Below are 26,023 nucleotides of genomic sequence, written 5' to 3'. Positions count from 1 at the left end.
TCCACAATACACACCTCCACTTGAGAAATCACACATACACCACAACCTAACATCACCAGAGACACAACACACATCCATACAACAAGTCATACATCAGACCCTGCCAGCACACATATCAACGGATCTGACATACCAATCACCACACACACACAAGGGCACACAAAACTCAAAATAACACACGTCAACACAATTACTACACACAATAACAACGTTGTCCCCAACTCATACATGCCCATCACACAATAAACAGCCATCACAGGGGTACAAATGCAATGCATTCACCCACACATGCTGGCCAGACACAACTGGAAGCACAACCACCACACACCCAAAACATACTCACATACAAACTAAAGCAGCCAAGACCAAAACAGCCATGAGGAATGAAAGGAAGGACAAAAATGTAACCTTGGAACCAACAACTGGTTGGCCCAGATGTATGGTAATAAATAAATATATATATATACAGAACTATGTACATAATAGGAAGACCATAGGCCAGTGCAAACACAGAAGTGCATCAGGCACATATGACACATTCCAGTGCCCCTACTTGACTCCTGACTGCCATACAACCGTCACAGGTAGGGGCATCAAGGGAGTAGCCAGGCACCTTAGGGAATCGGAGGGGCGAGAGAGAGGTGTGGGTTTTGGCTTGGGAGATGGGCTTGGGAGGGGGAGACTTAGGTCAACGCTTAAGGATGAACCTGAAACTCTTGGGAGGGGTTGACTTCTTGGTGGGGATAGGGGCATAGGTACTACTAGAGGGTGCTGGGGAGAACTTTGAGGTGGAAGGGCTGGACTTAGGGAGGTACACAGACCTCTTGGGGTCACATAGGTTGGGAGAGGAGTAAGGAAAAGGGACAACTCAGAGAGGAAAAATGTATTCGACACACGGGCACAGTCATGGCAAAAGGGTTTCGGAGTGGAAGGAGAGGGAGTGGTTGTAAGAGGTGTTTTTGTGGATGTCTTGGGCTCATGTGTGTGCGAGGTATGCTAGTGAGTGCTGGGTTTCTGTTGGGTGGGTGAGTGTGGGTATTTATGTGTCTTGGGAGGAGGGGGGTGGAGGTGCTGGGAGATGCCATCGTGGATGGGTGACTGTTGGGGTGGTGACTGCAGGCATGGTGGATGTGTTGCATGTATGTGTATCTGTGTACCTGTGTATCTGTGGTTGTGGTGTCTGCTGTTGTGGTGACTAGGGTGGATGTCTGTAGGTCTGCTATTGTGGTGACTGTGGGTAGGATAGGAGTTGTGCCTACATCGGTGAATGTTGGTGTAGTGTCTGCAGGTGTTTCTGGTGTAGTGTGAAGGTGGGGGCGGTGAGCGAGTCACTGCAGGTTGTGAGTGTTGGTGTGTCTGCAGGTGGGTGTTGTTTGTGTGCATGCCTGTGGTAGGTGTTGTGGTGCTTGTGTCTGTCAGCGGTACCCTTGGATGTTGAGGCATGTCTGTCTGCGTGCTTTGGCTGGGATGGGGTAGAGGAAGGTGGAGAGGGGATGAAAGACAAAGGGTGACTGGCTGCCGTCGGTGAGGAGGCCAGAGCCAGAAAGGATCTCAATAGGCCAGCCAGTGCACCATGAATACGCTCCAGAAACGCATTACTCTGTTGAACTTGAATTGACAGATCCTGGATGGCATTCACGATGATCGACTGACCCACATAGATCGACCTCAGGTGGTCAATACCTTCCTCACTGAGGGCATCAAGGCTGAAAGGAGCAGTGGAAAAGGTGAGTGCCTGCAGAGAAGAAGATGCCCACCCTCCTGGGTGAGCGGGCATGGACAGCTGGGTGGGGAGCTACGGGGGGCAGTGGTAGTAAGGGGGTGGAGACAAAGATGGTGCTGGGGTGGTCCCAGAAGGATCTGTCAGGGAGTGTCCACTGGAGGTGCATGACAGTGGCTCTACATGATTCCCTGCAATGAAATTGACAGATGCTGCACAGCATACCTTTGTTTTACATACTACTGAGTGACTTGATTGCCATACTCCATGTACGGAGCAGTCAAACAGGCATGGTACAGATTGCACTGCGGATGGGTTGTGTTATTGTCTGATCATTGACATGACTGTTCAAGTCTGTTGCCTAGTGATTTGTGAGGCTTGCTAGATGTCACAAATTGAAGCTGTACAATGCACAATTGTGTCCTAGTGGGAATACAGTATGTTAGTATGCAATACGTTTACATACTATTGGGTACAAATAACTGTTGCACATGTATCCATGGGCCAGTCCCTTTGCATTACGACATTCCAAAGTGAGGGACAGGGCTCTATATAACAGCTATTCCGGTCAAAAGCCGGAATAGAAGTTGGGGCACAACACCAAGGCGCACTACTGATATATTGTTGCCTAATAAGGGGCGAGATTGATACAAGAGGGACCTCTGATAAGCAAAGGACGCGGTGAGCTACAACAGTATTGAGAAGGGAGCAATGGTGTTGAGAGGACAGTAGTTACCATTGAGAGCTCTCATCTTATGGTGGCGTAAGATTGAACAGCCGTTTAAGGATGTAAAATGGATAATGGTAGGGACTATAGACCGTTGTGAGAGGGAGGAGAGAGAAAAGGGAGGCAGAGGAAGGTAGGGGAGAGGAGGCTCAGAAAGGGGGGAAAGATATGTCAAAGAGGAAGAAAAAAGAGGGGGGTGTAGATTGTGAGTGGGGGATTGGGGAGGAGTCAGGAGAGCTGAGGAACGAAAATCAGAAAGCATGGAGGAAGAGAGAGGAAAGAGAATATTGTGCAGGAGAAAGGGGGAAGAATAGGTGAAGAGCAAGTTAACCGGGGGAGGGTGGGGGGAAGAAAAGGAAAGTGGGGAAGAATGTGAGACAGAAAAAGAAAGAAAGATAGCATGGAAAGTGGGGGCGACCACGATAAGTGGGTAATAGGGGAGAGGGAAAGGAGGGGGGAGAGTAGGAGGAAGGGGGCAGGGGTATTGTGGTGAGTAGGCATGATGTTCAGTGTTCTGCAAGCCGGAGGAAGGGGGCCCAAGTTTGCCGAAACACCTCTGTCCGGTCCTGCAAGGCATAGATAATGCGTTCATGAGCAGCAGTTTGGAACATTGAGAATAGGCACTCATCATTGGAGGGGGGATTTGCTGCTCTCCAATTTCGTAGGATACAGAGTTTAGCTGTGGCTAATCCCGTATATAGCAGACAGAGTTGCATGGGGGATATATGCCAAGCACCACCAGTATCATGCAGTAGGAGCAAGGATGCTGGGAGAGTGGGTGGTAATGGCAGTACTCCATCAGCGTGCCCCCGACTGCTTCCCATTATGGCTGTATGGTTGGACAATCACATAGCATATGCCTTAGGTCACAGCGCGGGTAAGGGCAGCACCAGCATTGCGTGTGGGCGCAGGAGCCCAGCTGATCTGAGCGTTAAGGGTGTCCAGGCCAAGTCGAGTAGGGTTTTAAAGAGACGAAGGTGGTCATTTCAACATTGGCGGTAAAAAACGCTTACCGCCACACTGACGGCCACCAACATACCGCCGCGGTGGCGAATATCCATTCAACATATTATGACACACACACACCAAACCAACAGAATACAGCCACATGTACAAATCCGCCAGCCCAAAGGTCAGTGGTAAACTGTCGGTACCAAAACCTATGCCGTTACGCCAACAGAACAACGCCCACCCCATCATGACCCACGAATCACCATAACGGACTTTCAACGGCGGTAAACCACTGGCGGTACACCCACCACACTCAGAATGGACACCCAAATACTAAACTACAAAACATTGGCCAATTCAAACAGCACACACCTGACACCCATACACACACCACACACACCCACTCACACCACTATAAAACACACACCCACATTACCCACAACCCTTTACAAATACAAATCATTGCCACTAGACATGAAGACCACTGCGACAAATACACACACACCAACACACCCTTCATGCACTCCACTACGCGCACCCAATCACACCACCTAACATCCACACACTTACACACACTTACACACAACACCCATGACCCCACAAAGGCACCCCCGTTTCACAGATGAGGATTTGCGGATCATGGTGGGGGAAATAGTCAGGTTAGAGCCACAGCTGTTTGGAGCACAGGTACAGCAGAAATCCATTGCAAGGAAGAAGGAACTATGGCAGAGAATCGTAGACAGGGTGAACGCCAGGGGACAGCATCCAAGGACAAGGGATGACATCAGGAAGAGGTGAAACGAGGTGAAGGTTCGTTCCGTGACAGCAATGCGCCAGCTCTCCAAGCAGAGGACTGGCAGTGCACCCCCACCTCCTCCTCCACAGCTCACAGCATGGGAGGAGCAAGTCTTGCCATTATTGCATCCTGAGGGACTCACTGGAGTAGCCGGAGGACTGGACACTGGTAAGTCGTCATTTACCACTTATAACCCTCATACCTGCATGCCATCACTCCTCACCTTCACTCCCATCACCCTACTCCATCCCACACACTGCACCTGCACATATGACTAACGCCAATGCCAGTTCCTGCATGCCATACCAATGCATGGACATTCTTCCAAGCCTGCATGGACACCTATCACCAAAGCATGCACAACATAGGGGAACTAACAATCCCACAATACATCACCATAAACAGTCAAAGGTGGCAGGGAAAAAACAACCGTAGAGGAGAAGAAAGGGATGCACAACATGACACAGGCATGAAGCATAATACATCACTTACATCCCCACAGGTGCCCCAGCCAGTCTCAGTGGAGAGGAGGTGCCACGACTATCCAGTCCCCCAACAGAAGATGCCCCCAGTGATGACAGTAGCTCTGGGCTCCAGGATCTGGATCAACAACCTGGCCCATCAGGGACCACTGCTCAGTCGGTCACCCCGGCCCACTCACAGTCCACCACAGAGCCTCCTCCATTAGTTACCAACACCACAGCACCCACCCACGGTACCCACACCTCTGTCCCTTGGACATGTCAATCAGCAGTGTGCCCACCTGTACAGGGACACCAGTCCACACCTCATAACCAAGACAATCAGGGACCTGGGGTCAGTGGCAGTGGGCACACCGTTCAGGGGACAGGGGCACAGGGCAACAGGGACACTGGGAGGACCGCCCTGCACCAGGGGGAGGACAGGCCCAGGAAACCGAGTCTCCAGGAAGCACTCACCAATGTCCTGGGGGCCTACCAACAATCCCAGGACACAATGGGCTAGATCCTGAACAACTTGCAGGAGAACAAGCGGCTGCAGGAGGAAAATCATCAGGAGATCAGGGAGGACTTGCAGGCCCTCAACACCACCATGATCTCCATAGCAGGGGTGCTGACAGACATGACCAACATCATGAGGGAATGGACTGCACAGCAGGGGGCCCCTAGCTCTAGCCAGTCTATTGACCAACCCACAACATCCGCTGCAGCTAGTGGACAGGAGGCACTGCCACACAACCCACAGGCCACCAGCACCCCTCCACTGCAGAAGGCGAACCACCCCGCAAATGTTCCCTGCAAACCAGACAGAAGCCACAGACACCTGCCAAGACCAAGACCACCACCAGGAAATGAGACTCTCCTGATTGTCCCCCTTGTGTCCCACCCTGTCACCTTGTTCACTTTCAACTGCCATTGCGCCCCTTCCTATGGCCCCTTGGAAATTGGACCTGTGCTACAAACAGACTGGAACAATACCCTGGACTTTCCTCCACAATCACCCCATTCCATTGCACTTTACCGTCAATTTTATAGCACTACAATAAACACCTTTGAACACAATTTTAGTAACACTGTTTTATGTGTCTTAAATGTTCATTTGTGGGAACAGTCACATCGAGTGCAAATGATCTGGACACTATGATAGCTAACAAATAATGACCTGGAACTGTCTGTAGTGATCACAGCAGGACAATGTTGTTATATCACCAACATCTGGAAAATGAGAAGCCATAGTTGACAGTAAGTTGAGATGCAAAGGAAGTGAATGCCATCATGCCACAGGCACACACATAAATCAATAGTCAGAGTAATGGTCTGTTCCACTGTCTCACCTGTTTGTCATTGGAAGTATTTTCGTACAACTGATGTTCTGTTGTCCTCATCCACATCCTCTGCCTCCTCACTATCCTCAGGGTCCACTGCTGTCACAGGGTCATCTCCAGTCCCCTCTTCCTGAAAAAAAGGCACATGTCATCTGAGGGCCAGGTTGTGCAACATGCAGCATGCCACTACTATCTGGCAGACCTTTCCGGGTGATTAGCACAGGGATCCACCTGTCAGATGGAGGCACCTGAACCTGGCCTTCAGGAGGCCGACGGTCAGCTCAATTATTCTTCTGGTTCGCCCATGTGCCTCATTATAACGGTCCTCAGCCCCTCTCCTGGCATTCCTCACAGGGGTCAGCAGCCACAATAGGTTTGGGTAGCCAGAGTCACCTGCAGGTATTGAGGGACAAAATTTAGCCGTACACAATGCTATGGGGATAACATTTGAAGGCATACACTGACATACAGTGGATGGGGGATCTGGCTCACCTATTAGCCACACCCTGTGCCTCTGTAGTTGGGCCATCACATTTGGGATGCTGCTATTCCTCATGAGGAAGGCGTCATGCATGGCCCAGGATACTTGGCAGTGATGTGGGAGATGTATTGGTCCACCAGACACACCATTTGCACATTCAGTGAGGGGAAACTCTTATGATTCCTGAACACCTGTTAATTCTGGCAGGGGGGGGCTAACACAATATGTGTACCGTCAATTGCACCAGTTATATTGGGAACATGGCCCATTGCATAGAATCCTGCCTTTACAGTGGCCAAATCTTCCACCTCGGGGAAAGCAATGTAGCTGCACATGTGTTTCACCAGGGCAGACAAAACCTGGCTTTGTGATTGTGGCCCTGTCCAGTCTATAAGTCAGTGTAATGTGCCTGTCCTCCAGTGTAGCCAAGTCCACAAGGGGTCTGTACACGGGGGTTCGTCTTCTCCTCCCATTCATCCGCAGCGGTAGGTATCTAAGGGACACAAGAGTGAGTAGGCTGTCACAATTTGAACAATGGAACCACAACCTCAGTGTACATGTTGCATTTATGTGATGGGACAGTGGGAATGACAAGGTGTGTGCAAGTCTAGGCAGTGACGCAGTGGAGGTTGTTCTGATGGTTGTTCATCACCATCACATGGCGACCGCCTGTCCTGTATGTAGGGACAGGTGGAAGTGAGGTAAATCCGCCGACGTTGGGTGTCGCGGCGGAAGGCGATCTTGCATTGCCATGCAGTACCTCATTGGATATTATGGGGCCCTATGGAGTACAGTGGCCAATGGGGATCTGCGCCAGCAGTGATGATGTACACTGCCACGGATGTGAACACCATTTTCTGTCTGATTCATCACTTGTTTCCTGACCTTCAACAGGAGAACACCTACACTACGTGTGCTGCTGTGACCTGTGTCTGGAACCTATTATGGCCTGTGTGACCGGAGAAAGGGCCCCTGCTTTCACTTCGGAGGTGTTGGAGCGATTAGTGGCCTCCAGACCAACAGGTGAGTACACCTTGGGCACGATGCATGTGTGAAGGATGCATGGAGATGTGTGTGCAAGCATCGTGTCATAGAAGGGGTGATGTCGTGGTGGTGTACATGGTGTGCACGGGCCAATGTGTGTGCCAATGGTGAAGGAAATGGGATTGGTGGGCCATATGTGTGACAGGCTGGATTGTATGTGTGATGGTGTCCTTCCGTCTGTATCGCCTCTGCAGGTCAGCACCCATCAAAAGAAGGGATTATGGCGTGCCATTGCCAAGGACGTACAGACCCTTGGGGTCTATGGCAGGCAGAGCACCCACTGTCTGAAACAGTGGGAGGACCTGAGACGCTGGGCACAACAGACCAGCTGGGGATGGCCTCCCAATGAGAAAGGGGTGCCCGTCGGAACCTGACCCCCTGATGGCCCGCATACTGGTGGTAGGCTACCCAGAGCTGGATGGGCCCTTGAGGGCATCACAACAGCCACAAGGGGGTGAGTACAGTGGCCATTACAACAATAATTTGTAGGGAGCATGAGATCCAGGTGGTGGGTGTCATTTAGTGGGTTCCCCTTAATGCCAGGTCAGACATTGCAGCGTGATCCAGCTCCAGGGTAATGGTTGAAAGGGGAAACAAGGGAACCTAGCTAGGTTGCATTCTATGTCAGACAGGGCTTAGTGGGTCCCAGGAGGTGTGCAGTTGGCGGTGTTTGGCCCTCATCTTGCTGTGGCATCTACCCAAATCAATGGTACTGCAATGCATAGTGCTCAATCCTGATCCCTGTGTGTGACGGTGCTGTGTATGCCAACTGTGGTGTTGGTGCAGTAATTGACCCAGTGTTCTCTTTCTCTCTCTCCCCCTTTATCTTCTGTCATCCTGTCCATGTGTGCATTAGCATCATCTGGCAGAGGAGCAGGGGTACCGGTGACAGAGGGAGCTGCATCCCACAGGACCGAGGAGGCAGAGTCCACCGACACGGAGGGAACCAGTGGGACAGAGGGTGAGGAGAGCACCACGGCGGAGACATGAGGTGACAACACAGACTCAGATACCTCCTCCGATGGAAGCTCCCTGGTGGTGGTGGACACCTCTGGGACCACCCCAGCTGCAGTTACAGACACCACCCCCCTACCTGCACTGCCCTCCCAGTAGCCTCTCAGCGAGTTGCCCATGCCCGTTCACCCAGGAGGGTGGGCATACCCTTCGCCCCAGGAACCTCAGGCCCTGCCCCATTGAGCCCTGCTTACCTGAGTAAGGAGGCTATTGACCTTCTGAGATCCACCTTTGTAGGACAGTCAACCATTGTGAATGCCATCCAGGGGCTGACATCCCAGATGCAGCAATGCAGTGCATTCCTGGAGGTCATCCACAGTGGATTGGTGGCTCAACAAAGATCGAATCAGGCTCTGGCTTCTTGCCTGATAGCAGCCATTGTCACTGTCCCTACCGTCCCCCCTCCAACTACCACTTCCCAGTCCCAGTCTCCTCAACCCCAACCTATCCCATGCACACATACAGATGAGCATGCACACAAGACAACACACAAGAGTAGCACAGTCAAAGACAGGCACCACACTTCAAATCACAAGCACTCACGCAAACACCAGACATTTGCAGATACAACCACATCCACTGCCTCCACCGTGTCCCCCTCCTCCTCCTCCTCTTCCACCTCCCACACAGTCACGTCCACACTCACACCTGCATGCACTGCTTCAACTTCCCCCACCAGCACCACCACACCAAGCAGCATACACACTTCACTAGCAGACACCTCCACAATATTCATGCATGCGTCCCCTGTGTCCTCTCCAACCCTCTCTGTACCCCCTCCTCCTAAAGGTCACAGACGCAAGCATTCGAACACCCAACAGCCATCCACCTCACATCAGCACACTCCCCATGGACCTGCACCCAAGTCCAGCAGATGTACACCTTCAACAACCACTCACTCAACCTCCACTCCCATTCCTCCTCCTTCTTCCCGCCCCACCATCCATAAAAAGCTTTTCCTTTCCCAACATGACCTTTTCCCTCCCCCTCCCCCATCCTGCCCATAAGAGCAGGGTCCCAAGACCCAGCCCAGCACCTAACCAAACGCGGACAGTAGAGGTACCTCCTAGTCATCGAGGCAAGACAGTGATGGTTCCCACCACACCAGCCAGGAAGGGTAAGGATCCCACAGGTACTGCCATGAAGGGGAAAAAGCCTGCAACTCCTGCCATGAAGGGGAAGGAGGCCGCACCTCCTTCCATGAAGGGGAAGTAAGCCGCACTTTCTGCCATGAAGGGGAAGGAGGCCGCACCGCCTCCCATGAAGGGGAAGAAGCCCTCGACTCCTGCCATGAAGGGGAAGAAGCCCTTGACTCCTGCCATGAAGGGGAAAAAGCCCTCGACTCCTGCCATGAAGGGGGTGGAGCCCGCACCTCCTGCCATGAAGGTGAAGAAGGCCTCAACCTCTGCCATGAAGGGGAAGAAGCCCTTGACTTCAGCAGAGGCTGGCAGGATGGCACCACCACCACCATTGGTCACGGAGCCCTCAACTCCAGCAGAGGCTGCCCAGGAGACACCTTCACCTGCTGACATAGTGCAGCCCTCACCTCCAGATGAGACAGTGCAGCCCTCATCTCCAGTAGAGAGCATGTAGGCTACCCTCCTGGGACTGCTGTATAAGGAGCCCCCTCCAGAACCAGTGAGAAAGTCACCCACCTGAGAGACTGTGGCCCTGCACTCCCCAGCACAGAGAAGTGGGCATGGAGCCCCCGCCAGAACCAGTGGGAAAGTCACCCACCTGAGAGACTGTGGCCTTGCACTCCCCAGCACATAGAAATGGGCATGGAGCCCCCTCCAGAACCAGAGGGCAATTCCCGAATTTGGCTGAGTTGCCCCCCACCCCATCCCCCTGAGGTGCCTGCCCACTTGCAAAATGATACCACTGCAGAGTTCTGTGCAGTTGATGTCAGTAGACAAGTTGGACCTTGGAGTGTGCCCTGTCGTCATGTGAGCCCTTTGTACTTTGGACTGGGCATTGGCCCTTTGTGGACAATTGTACATATCAGGTTCATGTGGTGGCTTTTCCCTTGCTAATACATTTTTAGTACTTCAGAAATCTGGTCCTTGTTTTATTGTGCTGTGTGTCATTTTAGCGATTGGTTTACATCTGCAGCTGGTTGTGTGTATGGTGTGTGTGTGTCTGGTATGTGTTGTGCATGCGTGTCACTCTCCTTTTCCTCCCTCCCTCCCTTGTGTGCTAGGCGGCTGTACTCACAGTCGTCGTCTTCGTCGGCGTTGGTGTTCCAAGTGGAGCATGGCACAGATGAGCATCGGGAAGACTTGAAGTTCCGGTTCCATGGCGGCTGCGGAGTCCTCTGTGTACTTGAGAGTGAGTCTTTCGCCTTCTGTGTTCCACCAGGCTCTTGATGGCATTGACACTGCCCTGGAAATCCTGGCGGTTTACTGTGTCATAATATGGCGGGCGGTACTTTGTCTTCCACCTGGCTGTTGATGAAGACCGCTGGCGTGCATGGTGTTACCGCCCTGGCAGATGGTGTGGTACATTGAGAGTCTATGGAAGTTCTCACCGCCATGGTCATAATTTGGCAGCAATTACAGCTGCCCTGTTGGTGGTATTTCTGCCACTTTCTCAATTACCGCCAATGTCATGAGGAGGGCCTAAATTTAATTCTTGGTTCCTGGACACCTTTTTCCTGAACCTCTATGAGGGTAGTCCATTCTTCTATATCATAGTTTACTCGTAGCCATTTTTGCCACTTGGCCTTGAGGGACAAAAGAGGAGATAAAGAGGAAAAGGTGTTGGTTCGATTTATGCACGCTCTGTGCCACTCGATGAAAAGAGCCCCAGATTTGCAAACAATCAAGCACAGGTGAGTGGTGCAGAGTCAGTGGGCGAGTACCCATGCGACTATAAAGACAATGTGAAAGCTGTTGGTATTGCCAGAAATAATGAGTAGGGAGGCTAAATTCAGCACTTAAAGCCGGGAACGTTTTTAGTAGCCCGTTCTCAAGGAGATGGTCAATAGTTAGAATGCCCTTAGTTCGCCAGCCTTCCCAGTCAACCATTTCTCCACCTATCATTAAGCCGATATTGCCAAAGAGTGGTGCGTGAGTGTGTATCTGAGGGTCTACTCCTAAAAGGCAGTGGGCTCGACGCCATGAATGAAGCATGGCCTGCACCACTAGGTGGTCGGGTTGTGAGGTGGAGGCTTTGACGCCATAAAGTCTGTCCAGGCCTCCCGCTTTATTCAGGAGAACTCTGCCTGCACCCAAAAGGGCGGATCCGGTTTGCCCGGTAGTAGGAATGCCAGCTGAGACAGGTGGAATGCCAATGCATAATGTTCTATGGAGGGCAAGCCCAGGTCTCCGCATTCTCAACGCACAAGGAGTGTGCCTTTAGACAGCCTCGGCCATACGAATTTTCATATGCAGGCATCTTCTTTTCATAACATTGGCAACAGTACCTGTAGTGATAACATCCTAAGGACGTATGTGTAGCTGGGTAAAGTCACCATCCAGACAGCTTGTACCCTCCCCCAGAGAGAGAGTCCAAGTTAGAACCATTTCACAAAGTCTTGTTGGGTGCGGATGAGCATGGGTTCCAGGTTGTCTTGTACCATTTGGTCCAAGCCCCTGTTGATGAGAATCCCTAGGTATTTAAGGTGCAAGCTTTTCCAGGAGACGGGGAAGTCTGCCATGGCTGCGCATGGAGTCGCCGGAGTCAAAATAAGGGCCTCACGTTTGTCCCAGTTAATTTTGTATCCCTAAAGTTCTTCAAATTCCATCAGAATCGTTCGTAGAGCTGGAAGGGAGTGAGTGAGATCAGTGAGCGTAAGTAATATGTCGTTGGCATATAGATAAATCATGGAGCGGCCACCTAGGATAGCGATGCCGGCTATGGCGGGGTTTCTGCATATAAGCACTGCCAAAGGTTTGACAGCTAGAAGAAAAAGCAGTGGCGATAGTGGACATCTCCTGCCGTGTCCCCCGGATAGTGGGGAACGCATCAGATAGGAAACCCCTGCAGTTGACCTACTCTGTAAGCGAGTCATACAACCATCTAATGTTTCTGATAAAGCTATCTACTAGGCTGAAATGTTTTAAAGTTTTGAAGTGGTACCACCATTCTATTCTATTGAAGGCTTTCTCTGCAATAAGGGAGATATCCACTGCCTCCTCCCTGGAATCTCTAACAGCCCAGAGTGTATGTACTAGCGTGATCTGCCGGGCACAAACCCTATTTGGGTATTATGAATAACAGATGGGATGACTTTCTTGAGACGGGCCACCAAGACACCAGCCAATATTTTGACATCTCCATATGGAAATAGGATGGTAGCTGCTGCATAATAAGGGGTCTTTCCCGGGCTTTGGGAGAACCACTAAGGATGCTCTATTAGAAAGAGGGTGCAAAGAGCATGTCCTTTCTGAGCTCTGGAAGGCTTCATACAGGGAATCCGCCATTTCAGAACCTGTCCATTTATAGAACTCTGCCGGAAACCCATCCTCCCCGGGGGCCTTGTGATAAAGTAAGTTAGAGATGCCTGCTTAATTTCCTCTTTGCTGATCTCTCCTTCCAAGAGCCCTCTACCCTCCTCCGTGAGGCTGGGTATGCGGGCCTCCTCAAAGAACGTAATTAAACAGTCATAATTCTCTGCAGTTTTGGGAATGTAGAGGGTCGGGTAGAAACAGCCGAAGACACCGGCGTGCCGTCAGTAGCTCATATAGCAGGGATAGGTAATGGTGCCTCTTGTTTGTTGCAATTGGGCTGCTAATAGGCGCCCTGTCTTTTCCCCCTGCTCATAATATCTGCCCTTCAGCCTTTGGAGCGCCTACCCCACCTGGGAGGTATAGAGGGCATTAAGCTCCATCATCGGCTTCTCAAGGCGGAAGCATGTGGCCTTCTCAAGGTGGCAGCATGTGGCCGGAGAGGTGGTTGCAGTGTATGCACAACTGCAAGATATTCAGGCTTTACCAAGGGCAGCATCCCTCATAAGTTGTCCTCCGATGGTTGCTTTCGCCGCTGCCCAGAAAATTAGAGGGGAAAAAACCGAGCCCCTATTATTAGCGACATAAGTAGTGACATGATTGCAAAGTTGGTCCTTGCTCTGCGGTGTACGATAGCGAGATGTGTTCAGACACCATGGCTTGCGACCTGAACATATAAAACTCAGTACTAATGCTAAGAACACTGGGGCATGATCAGATAGCGCCGGCTCTAGGATACGGGAGTCCCTAGCTATAGGAACCAGTTTGTGAGAAACAAGGACATAATCCAGCCGGGACTGCGTACTGTGGACCGGCGACATGAATGTGTACTGCTGATCGAGCGGGTGGGACAGGCGCCAATGGTCCTCCAGCCCATGATCTGTCAGTACATCTCCAAATGGGGCCCTGTCTGCAATACTGCCAATATCTAGTCTGCCCGTGCAGCCTAGGACTGGGTTGTGAGGCAAGTTCCAATCTCCTCCCAAAAGGTACTGTGTGGCTCCAATCTCTGTGAGGAGACGGTTAAAATTCAGGAAAAACAAACGTTTGGAACCCGTGGGGGCATAAATGGACCCTACACAGAGCGTGTGAAAACCAAGTCTGAGTTTGGTGAGGATGTAGCGTCCGTCCGGGTCAGACAATGATTTGAGTACCTTGCACTGTAGGGAGTGGTGGATTAGTATTGCAACTCCGCATTTACATGCAGTTCTGAGGCCCCCTCGGACTCTGAGGGAGACAAGTGCGTTTCCTACAATAAGGCAATATCTGTACAATATCTGTACGCTTAGATTGTAAGTAGGAGAGGACCTTCTTTAGTTTGATATAATGAGGGAGGCTGTGAACATTCCACAACACTGCCGTCAACGGGAGGGTAGTTCCTAACAATCAATCAATCAATCAATCACTTGTAAAGCGCGCTACTCACCTGCTCAGGTCTCAAGGCGCTGTGGGGGGGAGGGTTGCTACTGCTCGAATAACCAGGTCTTGAGGCATTTCCTGAAGGTCAGGAGGTCATGGGTCAGTGGTAGGTTGACGGGGAGGGAGTTCCAGGTTTTGGCGGCGAGGTACGAAAAAGATCTGCCACCGGCTGTGGTACGATGGATGCGGGGAACGGTGGCGAGGTTTGGGGGAGCGGAGTTGGCGGATGGGCATGTGGAAGCTGAGTCGCTCGTTGAGGTAGGCAGGGCCTGCATTGTGGAGAGCTTTGTGGGCGTGGATGAGGAGTTTGAAGGTGATCCTCTTGTTGACGGGGAGCCAGTGTAGGTCTCTGAGGTGGGCTGAGATGTGTTTGTGGCATGGGATGTTGAGGATGAGGCATGTGGAGGCGTTCTGAATACGTTGCTGTTTCTTCTGGAGCTTGGTCGTTGTTCCTGCGTAGAGCATGTTGCCATAGTCCAGTCTGCTGCTGACAAGGGCGTGGGTGACAGTTCTTCTGGTTTCAATGGGGATCCATTGGAAGGTCTTGCGAAGCATGCGGAGGGTGTTGAAACAGGAAGATGAGACGGCACTGACTTTTGGGTCATGGTGAGCGATGAGTCTAGGATGAAACCAAGATTGCGTGCGTGGGTGGTTGGAGTTGGTGCGGTTCCTAGGGTGGCTGGCCACTAGGAGTCATCCCATGCAGAGCAGTTAGAGCCGAGAATGAGGATCTCAGTCTTGTCCGAGTTCAGTTTGAGGCGGCTCATCTCCATCCAGTTGGCGATGGCCTGCAGTCAGTTATGGAGATTGATTTTAGCGGTGGCGGGGTCCTTGGTAAGTGAGACGATCAGCTGGGTGTCGTCTGCGTAGGAGACGATGTTTAGGCCGTGAGATTGGACAGTGTTGGCGAGCAGAGCCATGTAGATGTTAAAAAGAGTTGGGCTGAGAGAGGATCCTTGCGGGACGCCGCAGATGGTCTTGGTGGCTTCAGACAGGAATAGAGGGAGGCAGACTCTCTGAGTTCAACCGGAGAGGAAGGTTGTGATCCAGTCCATGCCTTGGATTGTCACCTGGGTTCGGCGGGACAGGGCAGTTCCATACAGTGCACTGTGGGTGAACGAGCTGTCTATGTGGGGGTGGAATATATGGTGGGGACATCCTAGGGGGTAGGAGAAGAACCATGATCGCACTCCGGAGGATAAAACCAGGCCAAGAGAGGGGTAGAAGTAGGAGGTGAGGGGTAAGGTGGTGGATGGGTTATGAGCAAGAAGGGAAGCAGAGGGCAAAAGAGAGCAGTGGGGAAAGGGTATAAGCAAAAGAGAGATACAAGTCTCAGACAGAGATGGGAGAATGGTCCAGGTTCATCACAGGGTCTAGGGATATCTCTTGCAGGAGCTTGGTGCCGTTAAACCGCGGGTCTAATCCTGTGAAACCTGCAGCCGGCCGCATCTGAGGGAATGGGGAGAGGGTGTAGAGAGCCTGTCGGAAGAAACTATGGTATATCATAGCAAGGTTGGTGATGGGGGCAGAGTGGAAGAAGGGGTATAAATCATGCTCATGTGTATCTATTGCCCATGGTGGGTTTATTGCTGGTTCTAAAAGATCCTTCTGGAAGGAAATGGAGCTAGGCACCTTAAGGTACCGTAAAGCACCCACTTGACAATGGAGATGTGCTTAGAAAATCATGGTGATGAGGATGAACAAGGAGAGCAACAACAGAGGCCGCTACATAAGTTATCGGGGTGTCGGGAGGGATGTGATGGAAGGGAAGAATGCTCACCTCACGATCACCATATTGGTTGTTGATGGGGTACTTGCAGATATGCTTATATATACACATAGCCCGTCAGGGATGGTGGAACGAGGGTCACCACCCAATGTATCCTAGATATGCCCAGAGCCTGGTGGTGGTACTCATTATTTGGGGAGTGACTCTAAGTTAAGTAAAATTGTGACAATATCATCAAGAACAGCAGCAATAAGAAGAAAAAAGATACCAATGATACATTATAGCAATATAGCAATAACGGCATATAAAAATATGCGTGGTACTTAGCGCTCAAACAGTGGTCGTCCCACTGTCTCGTTGGCAGATAGTAGGAGGTCCATCAGGCATTCACTTGGGATATGCCAGTGAAGCATCCAGCAGGGAGCTAGGGCTTCAGGGGGAACCTTGATTTGTCTCTGTCTCTGAGTGGCCCCTGGGTGATGTCAGCCACGACTCGGAGGGCCATGTCCTTCCTATCCTGGGGCCTCAGGGGATGATCCATGAATCTGCCCCTTTTTTGTGTTGCAGATTGGATGGGGAGGTCACTAGTATCAACAGCTACGAGCGAAGTGGAGTCACGTGGCAGGAGTGTTGGTCATGAAATCCCCGCTTCCTGATCCATAGGCAGGACAGATACATTGTATAAAAGAGAATGATGATCCCTAGTAGCAAAGAGGACCCTGGATTTCCCATTCACCGGTATCCACATTCTGGCAAGTTCAAGGAGTAGAAATTTGATATTCAGATGACGCAGTTGACGCCTGAGAGCAAGGAATGCCTTCCGCTTCTCATTTGTCTCTTTAGAAAAGTCTGCAGCAATCCCTATCTCATGCCCATCTTGTTGGTGTGCCCTCGCGGCTGCCAGTAGCTGGAAGCACTGTTCGTGACGAAAGAAAAAGGCATTTATAGGGCAGGGCCTCTCAGCAGTTTGTTTGTGAAGGGGGCCAATTATGGGGGCTCGTTGGAATTCCAGAGCGGGGAAAAAAGTAAGGCCTGTAATGGTGGGGCTAAAGTCACGGAAAAAGGCCCGCATGTCGGTGCCCTCTATTTTTTCCGGCAAGCCAAAGAAGCGTACATTGTCCCTACGGCTCCAATTCTCTAAATCCCTGAGTTTGTGCTTGAGGTATTGCAGTTTGGGTTCGTTATCCGGGAGGCTTGCTACTTGACTTTCAACAGTGTGGTGACGGTGGTCCAGATCCGTAACTTGGGCCTGGAAGCTTGCAATGTCCACTCGTATTGATTTGGAGTCAGCTGAGAGGTCTGTAATCTTAGAATCTATGGCTTCTAGGTGGCGACCTACTGCAGAGATTTCCTGTAGTATACTCTCCACGGCAGTGTCTGGGTGGGTGCCAGCCGGGGCGTCTGTTCAATGTTATCCAGATGGACAGTGGAAGATGACATCGGTCACGGCTGTGAGACAGCTTCCGAGAAGGGTAGTTGACGTGTGGCTTTACCAGACGTTTTGCCAGATGATTTGCTAGGGGACATCTCTTCCAGGTGAGGAGAATGAAGAACACTAGGAAAGCCGAAAGGCCCAAAACCGGAGGCCCGTGGTCGCTGGGGCGACTACAAGGTATTGCGGCAAGACCTGAGTTTTGCTGGCCGCCACCCTGGACATACACAGTGTTAAAAAAATTAGCTTGGTGTAGGGGCCTGTAATGATGTGGCAGGGGAGTGGATGAAACCCTCAGGGTGTCGTTACGTACTCTAAAAGTTCTGAACTGGCCAGAAGCAGGTCCGCATTGATCGCCGCAGTTGTAGTCCGTGGGAGCTTCCTACCCCCGGAGGGCATGTTGACCCTCTCATAATGTCCCACTTTCGAATCACCTCAACTCCCAGATGAGCCAATCAGATCCCTGTCATAGGAGGATATTTCCTTCGAGCCAAAGGCTCTAGTTGGTGCTGTCTGGAAGCCCCCCTGGCACAGGACGAAAGGAAGGAGGCGCCTTGAAACCCTTCCAGGAGCACCGTGGAGTCCGGGGGTTCTTGATGGCGCAGTCTTAGGACCCGTCAGCACCAGGTGGGAGGGCAACAGATTCCTGGGGCCCTTTTGATATATCATTGGAGTGTTCTCGGTGGCTCCTTGAGGTGCTTCTGATAGCTGGATGGTGCTTGTTGGTTCATAATAAAGGGATGATAGCACTGTGGGGCCCTTCTGAGAGCACTTTGGAGCATAGGCACTAGCTGGAACAGTCGTGGGGCCCGATGGCACTGGATGCGGAGATGATGGCGCCTTAGAGCCCTTCCAAACTGCCTTGGAGCCTGGCGGCACTAGATGATGGGACACAGGCCCTGCGGGGAGCTCGTATCCCCTGGGGACCGCAGCTGAGGGTGTCTTATAGTGCGTCCTTCCCATCAGAATGGGGTCTCACTGATGGGAGAGAGCTCCTCTCCGAAAGTGCAGGGCCCACACGGCGCCGGGTTGTCCTCGCCATGGGGCGGAGGTGTCGCAATAGGACATGGGTGCTCCTTGCAGACACAAGTGTATAGAGGTCTCCAGCAGTGCAAAGTCCCCCGGTAGTGAAGGTGTTGTTTCCTTCTTTTTTTTGTTTGTTTTTGTTTAACCTGCTTTTAAAGTTTTAGTTTGTACTTCTTGGTATGGTGCCATCACATAGAGCATCCTTCCTCATACACTCACCATTGCCCGTGCCTCCTGCTTCAGTCTGGATTTGGGCCGCTGGCACTGCTCATCTTGCATAAGGGTAGGCAGATGCTCATGGGGCCCGTTCACAGGTCTCCGCTGCACACCATCAGGACTCAGCTGGGCCTCCAGCAGGGGTCCCAAAATAGCCGATGCCATCTTTGCAGTGGGCCTACGTCGGCGGCTCCACCCTTAGGTTGGGTGCCGCAGCCTGAACAGTTCGTGTGAGGGGGGCCCACCAGGCCGCTGGATCTGCCTCCCGACGTCTAGGGGGGTAGAGGGAGGGGTAGGGCTCCCCCATGTCCAACCTGCTCCACAGTCTCCCCCTAAGACACATTGGGCCGCGGATTTTGGTCTCAAGCAGCCACCATCTCCTTGGCTAGACCATGCCCCGTATTTTTACATTTTAAACTTACAAAATTGTAGTTAAAAATATAAAGACACATAAAAGAATTTGAATTCATTTTGTATGATTAAATTATTTTGTATTTTAAAAGTATTGCATGTTGTGCATTTTCCTATTTTTCTATTTTTTTTACATTTTGTTAAATTGTTTCATATACATATTCTCAACATACATTTAACAAAGTTTTAATAATATTTATTAAATAATTTTATAGTTTCATACAATTATTTAATTTACACTTTACAATTATTTTATATTAAATGACATAATTTTCCGCATGTTTTAAATGTTTGAATTCATTTTTAAGGGAAGGTAGTCTTTTTTTGTTTCATTTAGTAGTTATTTTATTGGTAGAAAGGGTCTTCTATTAGTAAATTGTGGTGGTTAGCCAATTTTGTGACACGGAAAAAGACTAGTGCTATCATGTTTTTTTATTTCAAAGGCAAATTGACTGTGTGTACTATATATCACACTCAGTGCAGATTGTTGGGGTGTCTCCATTTGCATTGATTGAAATGGTAGTAACAGCCCTGTATGGCTGTGTGTGGGTAAACTTTTAAAATGGTTTGAATTATGGCTTGCTCAAAGTCTATGATTATATTTGGTTGGTATTAGTTATTTGTTTTACGTATAATGTGGTTTAGGAGTTTACAATAAGTGCTACTTTGTTTATTTAGTAATAGGGCAGATATAAAAGGGATATTTGTGTTTTGATCCTCACCACGTGTCATGTACATCTCAGTGAATGCTTTGGGACACATTTTAAAGGTCCAATTCATTATCCAAGTTTGACAATAGCTTAGTTTTACTATATATGCTGTAGAAAAATATTAGGATTCATCTACCATTGTGTAGGCTGTCGTACAACAGGAAGGGTTCCTAATTATGTGCCATTTTTAAGTGTTCAGGTATTTCGGTGTGTTGGTATTTTCTTTGGCAGGAGAGGTATTGCTGGTGGCTTTTTTGGTTCAGGCAATTTAACGTTTTCAAGTGGGATTTGGTCCTTGATGTGTTTGGGGACATTAGGGATTATGGCTCTCATTACAACCCTGGCGCTCAGTGTTAAAGCGGCGGTAATACCGTCAACAGGCCGGCGGAAAAAGAAATTGAATCACGACCATGGCGGAAACCGCCAACACAGACAGCCACTTTAACACTCCGACCGCCACGGCGGTACAAACAAACACCGTGGCGGTAACCGCCAACAGACAGGCAGAACACAATGTACCGCCCACTGTATTACAACCGGCCTATCTGCCACCTTTTCCTGGGCGGTACCAACGCCCTCAAAAGCACGGCGGAAACAGTCTTTGGAACGGAAACCACTCACCTCTCAACACCCAACGAGGAACCAGAATACCATGGAGCCCGAGTTACAGGTGCTACCAATGGTGGTTTACCTCCTCTTCTACCAAAAGCAGCAAAGACGGCGGTCGCGGCGACCACGGTGAGTACTGCACCTAGCACACTGGGGAGGGGGGGAGGAAAGAGAGAGTGACACACACACACGCAACACGCAACACCCCCACCCCCAACCTCACCCACAACAACATACACACAAATACAAATCAACATTACATTTACACCCCGTCACCCCCTGGAAGAACGCAAGGACAAAATTAAATGATTGTAACGAGTGCAATCATTGAAAGTTCAGAGAGGCCAAGATAACTTAAAATCATCAGTTTATACAAATATGTACAGCAACTACACAAGTCCGGATAGTGTCCAATCATTGTCCGCGGACCAGTGGTCCCAAAATGCATGGGCGAAGCCCACACATGATACCTGACTCAAAACGGAGAGAACACCGCTGGGGCATCAGCTCAAAAATAAACAGGGACCTCAGGGGGAAGGGGAGGGGGGCCCCTCAGCCGGATGAAGGGACGACGCCACTGGTCCACGAGGGGGCTCCATGCCCACTGAATGGTCCTGGGGAGTGCAAAGCCTCAGTCTCTCAAATGGGTGGGTTGCCCACTGATTGGTCCTGGGGAGTGCAAAGCCACAGTCTCTCAAGTGGGTGGGTTGCCCACTGATTGGTCCTGGGGAGTGCAAAGCCACAGTCTCTCAAGTGGGTGGGTTGGCCGCTGATTGGTCCTGGGGAGTGCAAAGCCACAGTCTCTCAAGTTGGTGACATGTTCCACTGGTTCTGGAGGGGCCTTTGTGCCCAGATTGCTTCATCCTGCCAAGGACTGGGGTAGTGGATGCCTTTCTCCACTGGTTCTGGAGGGGGCTTTGTGCCCAGAGTGCTTCATCCTGCCAAGGACTGGGGTAGTGGATGCCTTTCTCCACTGGTTCTGGAGGGGGCTTGGTGCCCAGAGTGCTGCACATGCAGTGTTTCAGGTCCCATTCCCTCACTTGGGTGTGTGTGCCACAAGATTGCCTGGGAACAGGTAGCATGTTACTCCATGGAGTCAGAGACACACACCACCCTGCTGCGACTTTGCCTGCCACCTGCTGGTACTAACAGTGCTGGGTGTGGTACCTCATGTACGCTGTGCAGGGCCCAGGACGTCTACTGCAGCCTCGGACGGCTTTCCACTGGGAATGTTTGCCATGTCAGCTGTAATGGCACTCTCTGTGCACGTCGCGGGCTGGTGGCGGTGGTTGCGGCGGTGTCTGTGGCGGAGATGCTGCCGGTGGTGCATGTGTCAGCACCTGTGGAGGGAGACAGCAGGACGTCTCCTGCAACCTCGGACGACTGCCCACTGGGGATGATGCTGGGGACTGTTGTTGAGACAGCAGACATGCAGCTGGCGGTGCAGGTGGCGTTGTCCACCGCCATACAGGTTGTTGTTCTGTTTGTCAGATGGGGCGACACTGGTCCCTCAGCTGGAGGCTCTGTGCCCTGTGCTGACTTCCCCTTAGCCTTGTGTCCCTTGCCCACCTTGGATGTTGCTGCTGGGCCCTTGGCACTGTCCCCTTTTGGCGTGGAGGAGGCCTTGCTGGGTGGTTGGTGCAGCTTTTCCCTACGGCATGTGGGCTCCTACTTCACCTTGGCAGGGGGCGGAATGGGCTGATCCTTGGCCTCGCTAGGTGGCACGCTGGCAGCCCTGATGGGTGCTGCCTGCAATGTTACAGGACTTGCTGAGACCATAGTGCGGGAAGATTTGGTCGCTGAGGTGCTGGGCTGGGACTTGGACATCCTGGCTTTAGGGGAAGGACGGAGGGGGGAGGTGTAGTGAAGAGGTCAATGTTAGTTAGGAAACGTTTTTTAGACACACTGGGAAGGGAAGATGGAGGGGGTTTGGGAGTGGAGGAAGAGGTAGTGGTTGTAGGAGGTGTACGTCTGCTGAATTTGGGTGAAGGTGCATGGGCTGGAGGCTGTTGTGAGGTGGATGGCTGTTGGGTGGGTGTGTGCCTGCGTTTGTATAGTTTGGGAGGAGGGCTCACGGACACACTGGGAGAGGACACAGGGGATGTGTGCATGGTAGTGGGGGTGGTGAGTGCACGTGAATGGTGTGTAGTGATGTGCGTGCTGGTGATGGAGGTAGTGGCTGAGGATGTAGTGCATGCAGGTGTGAGTGGAGACGAGACAGGGAGGGAGGAGGAGGACGTGGAGGAGGAGAACACAGTAGAGGCAGTGGATGTAGTTGTGTCTGCATGGGTCTTGTGTTTGTGTAAGTGCCTGTGGGATGTGTGGTGCTTATGCTTGCCATGCCCTTTCTTTTGTGTTGATGAGTATGCATGCTGGTCTGATGGTGTGCTTGGGATAGGCTGAGGTACAGGGGAATGGATCGGGGTAGTGGAAGTTGGAGGGGGAAGCTGGACACAGGGACAATGGCTGCCATCAGTGCTGAGGCCAGAGCCTGAAATGCTCTCTGTTGGGCTGCCACGCCAGAATGAATGCCCTCCAGGTCTGCATTTGCTGCCAATGCCTCTCGATACCCTGGATGGCATTCAAAATGGTTGATTGCCCAATAGTGAGGGATCTCAGGAGGTCAATAGCCTCCTCACTGAGGGCAGTAGGACTGACTGAGACAGGGCCTGAGGTGCCTGGGGCGAAGGAGATGCCCACCTTCCTGGTTGAGCAGGCACGGGACACTCAATGAGGGGCTCCTGGGAGGACGGTGCTGGTAGGGGGGTGGCGGCTGTACTTGTTGTTGCGGTGGGCACAGAGGTGCCCGCCACCGCAAGGGAGCTCCCATCAGAGGAGGAGTCACTGTCGCTGGTGTCCGCTCCTGTCCCCGTCGTGGAGCTCCCCTCGCCCTCCGTACCACTGGTGCCTTCAGATTCCGTAAATTCACCCTCCTGGGCCTTGTGGGTTGCAGCTCCCTCCTGCTTCGGTGCCATTGCTCCTCCGCCAGATGATGCTAATGCACACAAGGACAGGGTAACAAAACAAAAAGGGGGGGAAGACAGAAGAGACACATGGTCAATGTCTGCAACACCACTACCGTTGGCGGACACAACACACAGGGAGCAGACCTATGCACTAGCCCATGCACTAACAGTGCAGGGGAAAAGCACATGCACATGGAGGACTCTGCCTAGACCCATTTGATACACAGATGGAACCCACAGGAGCCTGACTAGGTGTAGAGGGCCACTACCACCTTTGGGGTTGGAGTGGCACTGAGCCTGCAAAACAATGGATCTACCTTGGTGCGTGTGCCCTGGCCTAGGGGAACACACAGCCCATTTCCCCCAGCCAGACACCTCGTAAAGCGTGCAGAGTCACCTGAATGAGACTGTACTCACCCCCTTGTGGCTGCTGTGATGCCCTCAAGCGCCCATCCAACTCAGGATATGCCACTGGCAGGATCTGGTACATCAGGGGGGTCATGGTGCGACGGGCACCCCTTCCACGTTGGGAAGCCAACCCCAGCTGGGCCTCCGCCGTCTTCTTGCTCCAGCGGCGCAGGTCCTCCCATCTTTTGCGGCAGTGGGTGCTTGGTCTATGGTAGACCCCCAGGGTCCTCACTTCCTTGGTGATGGCACACCAAATACCCTTCTTCTGGTGGGTGCTGACCTAGAGGAAAAGTAAAGTAAGAATGGATGTTACTCCCCGTCCGGTTCTTCTTACTCATTGGCCACCAACCTCCCACCCTGGCCCAGAAAAACATACACTCACCATTCTCACATGCTGGCCTGTGCCCCTCCGTCTCTTCCACCCACGACACTCCATACATTCATGTGCCATCCACCATGCACACAGTGTACTCACCTGTTTGTCTGGAGGACCGTAGAGTAGCGTGTACTGGGTGAGGACCCCATCCACCAGTTTCTCCAACTCCTCCGCAGTGAAGGCAGGGGCCCTTTCCCCAGACACTGTAGCCATTGTCGCTTCCAGACTCAGGTCACAGCAGCACTTGCAGTGTAGTTCCTCTCCTGTTAAAGGTCAGGAATCAAGTGAGTGAACAGATAGAAAATGGCGGTCACGTCTGCGGCGGTGCATACCGTCACCGCCGGAGTACATCGTCATTGGCTCTTGGGAACCCATAGGGCCCAATGATAACCAATGCTGAATTGTGCAGCGGTCTTCAACCGCCTACTGCGACGCTGCACAATGCCAGCACAGTTACCTCATTTCCCCTTGTCCCTCCTTACAGGTCAGGCAGCTGCCATTTCAGGGGGCCACATGGCAGGCCAACTAACTGCGTCACAGCACTTTTGGCCAGAAATACGGACAGACAAAGGCACACACCAATTATATCACAATTGTGCTAAACAGTCTTGTGAAACCTATGTGGTGTATGACCCTCTGCTCACCCTTCTCCTCCATAGGGCATGTCCGCTGGGGCAGGTGATGAGATGGCAGCATCCTCTGGTATACAGACCCCTGGTGGACCTGTCGACAATGGAATTCAACAGGAATCCCCCCTCTAGTGCAGGTCCTGTCAGTACTCCATTTCCTGGCCAGTGGTTCCTTTCAAACAACAGTGGCCATGGCATCAGGGATGTCACAGCCAATGTTCTCTAATGTGTTATCTGCCCTGCTGAAACACATGCGCAGCTACATCGTGTACCCTCAGGTGGAGGATTTGCCCACAGTGAAAGGTGACTTCTATGCCCTGGGACATATCCCCAACATCATTGGTGCTATTGATGGTACACATGTGGCATTTGTCCCCCCACAGGAATGAACAGGTACATCTCCCATGTGAATGCCAAGTATCCTGGCTCTGTGCATGACGCTTACATTTTGAGGAATAGCAGCATCCCTTATGTGATGGGGCAACTCCAGAGGCACCGGGTGTGGCTAATAGGTAAGTCCAAGGTCCCAATACAGTTGACATAGGTGTCTGGGTATGGGAGAGTCCCTAAGGGTTGGAGGATGTCTAACAGTTGTCCCTCGATATTTGCAGGTGACTCTGGTTGCCCCAACCTGTCATGGGTACTGACCCCAGTGAGGAATCCCAGGAAAAGGGCGGAGGAACGCTACAATGAGGCACATGGGCGAACTAGGAGGATAATAGAGCGCACCTTCTGCCTCCTGAAGGCGAGATTCCAGTGCCTCCATCTGACAGGTGGCTCCTTTGCTACTCACCGAAGAAGGTGTGTCAGATAATCGTGGCATGCTGTTTGTTGCACAACCTGGCTTTGCGACGCTGGGTGCCTATTCTGCAGGAGGATGGGCCTGATGTTGGTCTTGTGGCAGCTGTGGAGCCTGTGGACAGTGAAGAAGAGGAGGCAGAAGAAGAAGATTTCAACAACCGAAACAACATCATCATGCAATACTTCCAGTGAGACACAGGAAAGAGGATGGCACTGCTTCTCACATATCATGCTACTGTAGGACATTGCATAAATCTGCCTTTTTACCTCTGTGTATGGACCATGACATGTCACTTTGCCTTTCCA

General features: G+C 51.6%; 1 protein-coding gene across 1 annotated transcript in view; it reads right to left on the bottom strand.

Annotated features, from left to right (window-relative positions):
- The window catches only part of LOC138246922 (extracellular calcium-sensing receptor-like), a 287,015-nt gene extending 268,043 nt beyond the window's left edge, over positions 1-18,972 (bottom strand). Inside the window, exon 1 of the mRNA XM_069201669.1 lies at positions 18,811-18,972. Coding sequence (XP_069057770.1) covers positions 18,811-18,972 — 162 coding nt within the window. The remainder of the gene's footprint in view (positions 1-18,810) is intronic.
- Between the last annotated feature and the right edge of the window lie 7,051 nt (positions 18,973-26,023).

The sequence above is a fragment of the Pleurodeles waltl genome, chromosome 7 (genome assembly GCF_031143425.1).
Source record: "Pleurodeles waltl isolate 20211129_DDA chromosome 7, aPleWal1.hap1.20221129, whole genome shotgun sequence".
Taxonomy (NCBI): Eukaryota; Metazoa; Chordata; class Amphibia; order Caudata; family Salamandridae; genus Pleurodeles; species Pleurodeles waltl.
The sequence above is the reverse complement of the archived record's forward strand: the minus strand, read 5'-3'. Positions and strand labels throughout refer to the sequence as shown.